Raw genomic sequence first — 8,257 nt, 5'->3', positions numbered from 1 at the left:
CCGAAACTCAAAGGAAATAGGCAACGTTTCGGACCGAAACTCAATAGGCAACGTTTCGGGCCGAAACTAGAAATAGTCAACGTTTCGGGCCGAAACTCAAAGGAAATAGGCAACGTTTCGGGCCGAAACTCAAAGGAAATAGGCAACGTTTCGGGCCGAAACTCAAAGGAAATAGGCAACGTTTCGGGCCGAAACTCAAAGGAAATAGGCAACGTTTCGGGCCGAAACTCAAAGGAAATAGGTAACGTTTCGGGCCGAAACCCAGAAGGGTTTCGGTCCGAAACGTTGCCTATTTCCTTCGCTCCATAGATGCTGCTGCACCCGCTGAGTTTCTCCAGCACTTTTGTCGACCTTCGATTTTCCAGCATCTGCAGTTCCTTCTTAAAAACTCTCTGTTTCACTCATCCCTTCCCACCCAAACCACCCCCTCCCCAGCTACCTTCCTCTGCAACTGCAGAAGATACAACACCTGTCCCCATACCTCCTCCCTCGACTCAGTCCAGGGACCCTGACAGTCCATTCAGGTTAGGCCGAGGTTCACTTGCACCACCTCCAACCTCATCTACTGTATCCGTTGTTGCAGATGTGGACTCTTATAGGGTGATTTCACCAAATGTCAAATGAGCGTAGATCCCCCCCTCACGTGACCGAAAATTTTAACTGGAGGACATATGTCAGTTCGGTACATGTTAGTGAATGGGGAAACACGCACTTTCCCACCGGTTAAAAACATGGAAAACGGCCGATTTTTATGCTGAAATTTTCTGTGCTAGTCGGGGTGACCGTGAAGCATGGCGAGCTAAATTTTCAGGCCAAAAAAAAGATAGAAAGTAAGGTAATTACAAGAGGGAACTGAAGGTGGAAAACAGCGGAAGTGAACAGCTGACATTTGCCGTGGTGATTTAAAGATCCAAAATATTGGGAATTATCGCGTTTGCTCGCTGAATTTCATCAAAAGTAAGTTAATAATGTCTTACTTTTGATGAAATTCAGCGAGCAACCGCGATAATTCCCGATATTTTGGATCTTTAAATCACGGTCACCCCGACTAGCACAGAAATTTTCAGCTCAAAAATCGGCCGTTTTCCATGTTTTTAACGGGTGGGAAAGTGCGTATTTCCCCATTCACTAACATGTACCGAACTGACGTATGTCCTCCAGTTAAAATTTTCGGTCACGTGAGGGGGGATCTACGCTCATTTGACATTTGGTGAAATCACCCTATACAGCAGGCAGTGAGACCAAACGTAGACTGGGCGATCATTTCGCTGAACACCTTCGCTCAGTCCGCCTGGACCTACCTGATCTCCATGTTGCTAAACACTTTAACTCCCCCTCCCATTCACACACTGACCTTTCTGTCCAGAACCTCCACCATTGTCAGAGTGAGGCCAAATGCAAATTGGAGGAACAGCACCTCAGATTTTGCATGGGCATGTTACAACCCAGTGGCATGATAATTGATTTCTCTAACTTTCTTTAGAGAAGGTAGACAAAAGTGCTGGAGAAACTCAGCGGGTGCAGCAGCATCTGTGGAGCGAAGGAAATAGGCAACGTTTCGGCCCGAAACTTTACCTATTTCCTTTGAGTTTCGGCCCGAAACATTGCCTATTTCCTTTGAGTTTCGGCCCGAACCGTTGCCTATTTCCTTCGCTCCATAGATGCTGCTGCACCCGCTGAGTTTCTACAGCTTTTTTGTGTACCTTGCTTTCTCTTTCTCTCCATCCCTCCCCAACCTTAGTCATACTAGTTTCACTGTGGTCCTGGTGAGTTTCATTGTCGTTAACCCGTTTTCCCCTGGCCCACGGCCAAAAATGGACTGTTTCCTTCATCATCATCACTTTTTTTTGCATATCTTTCATTCATTTGTTCTATATCTCTCTATATCACCAACTATATTTCTCGTTTCCCCTTCCCCTGACTCTCAGTCTGAATTCTCTGCCTCAGAGGGCGGTTCTCTGGATACTTTCACGAGAGAGCTAGATAGGGATCTTACAAATAGCGGAGTCAGGGGATATGGGGAGGAGGCAGGAACGGGGTACTGATTGGGGATGATCAGCCATGATCACATTGAATGGCGGTGCTGGCTCCATGGGCCAAATGGCCTGCTCCTGCACCTATTGTCTATTGCTGAAGCAAAGCTCAGCATAACAGAAAACGAACGATTTGAGACGGCAAAGATTTGGGCTCTCCGACAGAGATTATTCCCTGGCTATTCCCACAACAGCTTGAAAAGCCTCCAGGGAAATGGTTAGTGCACCATCTATACATTATAGATACATCTATCATCGGAAACACATCATCATTATTAAACCACGCTGTCTAAGGATCGCTCAAATACTGAAAAAAAACAAAGTATTTATTGGGACAGCAATCAGTTACAGTGTGGCTTAGTAATCTGCAAACAATAGTGGAACAAAACATAGAGAAGAACATAGACAAGGTGACGATAGAAACTGGCCTCTCCTTCAGTCAGTAATGTATTATAGGGCATGTTGCCAGAAACTACAGGTCCCATTGGATCTATTTCCATAAGAGTGGAGACAATTATCTTCCCTTTTAAATGTAATGAAATATATTTAAGTACAAGATGGATACAAAATGCTGGAGCAACTCAGCGGGACAGGCAGCATCTCTGGATGGAGGAGATGGGTAATTTTTCGGGTTGAAAACCGTACCAAGGGTCTCAACCCAAAACGTCACCCATTCCTTCTCTCCAGAGATGCTGCCTGTCCTGCTGAGTTACTCCAGCATTTAGTGTTTATCTGCAATTCCTTCCTACTATGTTTGTCCAGTCAACCCTCGTATTCATGGACCTTTAGAAGGGATTTTGGTTGCAGAGGACAGAGTGACCACAAGGTGGCAGCAATGGGCAAGGACAACGCCACTGATTTGTAAAGAATGATGTGAGCTTCCTTCACTGTATTTTTTCCCTTTTCCAAAATACAAAGCAATCCATGATGGAAAATGTGAAATACAGGGAGTTGGCCTTATGCTCATACGCGATTGTAATCATGTACTGCCTTTCCGCTGGCTGGTTTCGACTCTTTTAAGTCGAGACTAAAAACTTATCTTTACTCTCAAGCCTTTCTTGACGTGTTCTGAGGGAGGGCTATATGTATGTATTTATATATGTACTTAATCTATGAACCAATGTTGTATAACGTTAGTACCTCAACCAATGTAAAGCACTTTGGTCAACGAGAGTTGTTTTTTAAATGTGCTATAGAAATAAAAGTGACTTGGTTAACACACAGCAAAAGCTTTTCACTGTACTCACTGTGACAATAGACTAAACTCAAACATAAAACTTTTAATATCTACGCTAGATAGCATCTGCATTTCCTTGCGTCCCTGTTTCAGTTCCAGAGACTCGGGTACAATTCTGATCTTGGGTGCACTGTGACTGAAGTACATGCAATTAAACTATGTTCACGTTTTATTCATTTAAAGTGTTATGTATTTAGTGTCCTTTCCTGTTTATTATGTCCTGTTTTTCGAATGCTGCCCTTTTTTTTACCTCTCTTTGCTCGGTTAGAGCGGACAATCGGCAACAACACACACCATCCCTCCTGCTCTATGATAACGTGGGTTTATCTGTGTTTTAAGTTTATCTGTGTTAAAATGAGATGGTCGAACTGAAGGGGGCACCAAACACAAATGAGCTCCAGCCAAAGGTTTCTCTGCGGTCCCACACATTTTACTGATTGAACCAACCTTGAAGAATTTCACACAATCATTGTGTGATTCACATAATCATTTTTTGTCAAAATGCACGCAGCATTGCCAGACATTTTTGGGACTGATTTGTAGAACATCTGTGGTGACTGTTTTGTAAAACTGTCAGTCACAAGGCAGATGAACATTATTCACAGTAGTTATCAGAGTTCATTCCATCAGTCACGGTGCACCATGCGTGAAAACACCCCCGTGGGTTCCCCGCCGTCGCCCAGCGCATCGCCGAAGCCTTCTTCCCGCCTTCGCTTTGCCAGTGCAGCCAGGGACTTGAACGTCTTCGGCTCGTACACGGACAGATCCGCCAGGACCTTGCGGTTTAGTTCCACTTGGCTCTGTCAAAATACAAAATGGAAGCTTTCATCGTCAAGACAGCTTGTGTCATTTTCAGAATTTCTATTGCCAACAGGTCGCAGGCGATAACCGTCCACACAGAGCTGGCCGAGCTCTCGAGTCGGCATACAATAGACAATAGGTGCAGGAGTAGGCCATTCGGCCCTTCGAGCCAGCACCGCCATTCAATGTGATCATGGCTGATCATTCCCAATCAGTACCCCGTTCCTGCCTTCTCCCCATATCCCCTGACTCCGCCATTTTTAAGAGCCCTATCTAGCTCTCTCTTGAAAGCATCCAGAGAACCTGCCTCCACCGCCCTCTGAGGCAGAGAATTCCACAGACTCACCACTCTCTGTGAGAAAAAGCGTTTCCTCGTCTCCGTTCTAAATGGCTTACTCCTTATTCTTAAACTGTGTGTGGCCCCTGGTTCTGGACTCCCCCAACATCGGGAACATGTTTCCTGCCTCGAGTGTGTCCAAGCCCTTAACAATCTTTGTCAGAGTGGAATGTGCGCCAAGCTTTGCCAAACTCCACATGCCTTGCAGTGACCCAGCTGTGGATGTCTCAGAACCAGGGCGGCCCAGACCCAAAATATCATCTGTTTATTTCTCTCCACAGATGCTGCCTGATCCGCTTAGTTCCTCCTGCATTTTGTTTGTTACTGAATATTCCAGCATCTGCCGCCTTGTGTCTCCGCAGCGGATCAATTACTTTATTCCCCGGTTGGTAGATATGTCTTTTCACTTCAATTTGTTTACAACAACATTCTAAAGCAGCAAACCCACGTGAAGCAGCAGTCTGATTGTTGAGCTCGTTCGTGTAGTCCTCCAACTTAGGTTAGAGATACATCATGGATACAGGCCCTTTGGCCCACCAAGTCCATGCTGACCGACAAACACCATGCACACTAATTCTATTCTATGCACGAGGGACAATTTATGGAGGCCAATTAACCTACAAACCTGTACGTCTTTGGAATGTGAGAGGCAACCGGAGCACCCGGAGAAAACCCACATGGTCAAAGGGCGAACGTGCAAACTCCGTACGGACAGCACCCGTAGTCAGGATCGAACCTGGCTCTCTGGCGCTGTAAGGCAGCAACTCTACCACTGCGCTGCCCCTAATTGGACTCGGTAAATTTCCCTGAGTGTGTAGGGATGAGAAAGTGGGATAACATAGAACTAGTGTGAATGAGTGATCGAGGGTCGGTATGGACTCAGTGGGCCAAACGACCTGTTGCAATGCTGCATCTCTAAACCAAGTCCCTTTGCCTGGAAAGATTATTAACAGCCACATTGTCAATGCATTTGCTGGGATTACAGGGCCAATATTTCCCCCCCATCTCCACTGTGGTGCAGCGGGCCTCTGGCGCTGTAAGGCAGCAACTCTACCGCTGTGCCACCGTGCGCCACCAGTTGTAGTCTCGGTGATATTTTATGCTCGCCCTGGCACAACCTGATTAAAGCAAGAGTTCAGAACCCATTCATGTTCTCAGCAGACTTCAGGCCCATCAGGTTCTGATTCAGAGGCAACTGTTTTGGTGCAGCTGAAACTAACGGGCAGATCATGAGAAGCTGCATAAAGCAGGTACACATTAAACACCTTGCTCTCTGACATTTGACCAAGGCCATCCATCCAGCAAAATATTTACACGCTGCGTCCTCACCTTAATCAAATTACAAATTAGCATCGGATACTTCAGCCCATGTTCACGGGTTGCTGCTGCTATTCTGCTTATCCACAGCTGAAAAACAAAATTCATCATTTTTTTTTATTCCCTCCCCAGCTACCTTACTAAATGAATCCATCCAGTACTTTGTGATTGTCTCAAGATTTCAGCACCTGCTTTTCCTGTGTATATATGTGTATTTGTAAATTTGTGTATATATAGTATACACACTGAACTTTTTTTTTCTCAATCGTTTATTATATTCTTTACAGTGTACTATGTTTACATATTCTGTTGTGTCACGGCAAGTAAGAATTTCATTGTTCTATCTGGGACACATGACAATAAAACACTCTTGACTCCCCTTGTGTCTCCCACCTGCTGCATGTTTCCACGGTAAGTTACGGCTTTTTGATTTCAAGATTCAAGATTCAAGAGAGTTTATTGTCATGTGTCCCTGATAGGACAATTAAATTCTTGCTTTGCTTCAGCACAACAGAACATAGTAGACATGACTACAGAACAGATCAGTGTGTCCATATACCATTATATAAATATATACACACATGAATAAATAAACTGATAAAGTGCAAATAAACAGGTAATGGGCTATTAATGTTCAGAGTTTTGTCCGAGCCAGGTTTAATAGCCTGATGGCTGTGGGGAAGTAGCTATTCCTGAACAGGTTCGCCCGCTCACTGCCAGTGCAGCTGGTTCCACTCCCATCCCGATAATCTCTGCTCACCACCCTGGGTGGTCAGAGTGCTTACCGTCCTCATGTTCCGCTTCTTGTGCTTCCTGGCCTTAGTGGAGTAGAGGAATGCTCGCCGCACGGCCCGCAGCGCCAGGCTGTAGCATCGGTTCTTGCGCCCCCGGAAATGCTGCAAAACCAAAGGAGAAACAGATGAGAATCGCCGAGCGGAGCGACGGTCGAGGACCGACCTTCATCACAGTTCATCGTAGGCGCTGACTTCCCCACTGACGATGGGTTTGGACACGCTAGAGGCAGAAAACATGCTCCCGATGTTGGGGGAGTCCAGAACTAGGGGTCACAGTTTAAGAATAAGGGGTAAGCCATTTAGAACGGAGATGAGGAAACACTTTTTCACACACAGAGTTGTGAGTCTGTGGAATTCTCTGCCTCAGAGGGCGTTGGAGGCCGGGTCTCTGGATACTTTCAAGGTAGAGCTAGATAGGGCTCTTAAAAATAGCGGAGTCAGGGGTTATGAGGAGAAAGCAGGAGCGGGGTACTGATTGGGGATGATCAACCATGATCACATTGAGTGGCTCGAAGCCAGCATCATCAAAGCCCCACACCTCTCTGGGTCATCAAAGATGACACTCTCACTACACTCCTGCCGTCGGGAAGGTGCAGCAGGAGGTTGGAAAACTGTGACCTCCATTTTCAAGGACAGCTTCTTCCCCACCACAATCAGGCTCTTGAACACTGCACAACTATGAACAGTGGCCTGTCTTTGGTTGCAATAAGTGCTTGGTTTATCTTATTACAATAGCATTGTGTCTATGAACGTATTGTATTCAGATTCAATTTTAATTGTCATTGTCAGTGTACAGTGAAATGTGTGTGTGTGTTATTGTATGTGTGTGTGTGTTATATGTATGTGTGTTATACGTGTGTGTGTGTGTGTTATATGTGTGTGTGTGTTATATGTGTGTGTGTGTTATATGTGTGTGTGTGTGTGTGTGTGTGTTATATATGTGTGTGTGTGTATGTGTGTTTGTGTGTGTGTGTGTATGTGTGTGTATGTGTGTGCGTGTGTGTTATATATGTGTGTGTTATATTTGTGTGTGTGTGTGTTGTGTTTGTGTTATGTGTGTGTTATGTGTGTTATATATACATGTGTTTGTTGTGTGTGTGTGTTGTGTGTGCGTACGGGTTGTGAAGCTGCAGCAAGTCGGTATTTCACTGTCCTTTGTGGGTCTACATGGCAACCCCACACTCATGACCGTGAGCATCATGCAGACCCTTCGGCCCACCGCGTTCATGCTGTCCCTGGGGATCCGAGCAGGAGATTTACCTATTAAACCCCATATTATCCCGCACAGTTGAAGGCTCTGTCTGCCGGGCCCGGCGGTGGCGGCAACGGCGGCTTCTCGACCCCCCCCACCCACCCCGCCGCCCCTGTGTTACCATCATCACCCCACCCCCAGGCCCCGGCCCCGGCCCCACCCCCAGGCCGCGGCCTTACCCGTGCGTGCTGCAGCACCTCCTGACCCCGCCAGTAACGGTCGGGCCCGCGGTTCCGGATCCAGCGGGAGAGCGTGAGGAAAACCATCGGCGGCCGCGGCGCTGCCCCAGTCCCAGTCCTCGGCCTCGGCCCCGCGTGTGAGGGAGCCCCGTCCGGCGGTGTCTCTGGGCGGCTCCCGTCCCCGTCCCTGTCCCTGTCCCTGTCCTTGGCTCCGGCCCCGTGGTGGCGCTGTCTCCAGCCAGGTGGTGGCGCTGTCTCCGGCCCCGTGGTGGCGCTGTCTCCGGCCAAGCGGTGGCGCTGTCTCCGG

General features: G+C 47.1%; 1 protein-coding gene across 1 annotated transcript; it reads right to left on the bottom strand.

Annotated features, from left to right (window-relative positions):
* Window positions 1-2,338: 2,338 nt before the first annotated feature.
* Window positions 2,339-8,164, bottom strand: mrpl20 (mitochondrial ribosomal protein L20). The gene is made up of 4 exons (XM_055659192.1): window positions 7,951-8,164; window positions 6,511-6,621; window positions 5,738-5,815; window positions 2,339-4,070 (listed from the first exon to the last, which is right to left on the bottom strand). The coding sequence occupies exons 1-4, from the start codon at window positions 8,035-8,037 to the stop codon at window positions 3,897-3,899; spliced, it is 450 nt and encodes a 149-aa protein (XP_055515167.1). The 5' UTR covers window positions 8,038-8,164; the 3' UTR covers window positions 2,339-3,896.
* Between the last annotated feature and the right edge of the window lie 93 nt (window positions 8,165-8,257).

The sequence above is a fragment of the Leucoraja erinacea genome, chromosome 30 (genome assembly GCF_028641065.1).
Source record: "Leucoraja erinacea ecotype New England chromosome 30, Leri_hhj_1, whole genome shotgun sequence".
NCBI classification, from domain to species: domain Eukaryota; kingdom Metazoa; phylum Chordata; class Chondrichthyes; order Rajiformes; family Rajidae; genus Leucoraja; species Leucoraja erinaceus.
This window is presented reverse-complemented; position numbering and strand designations above follow the sequence as displayed.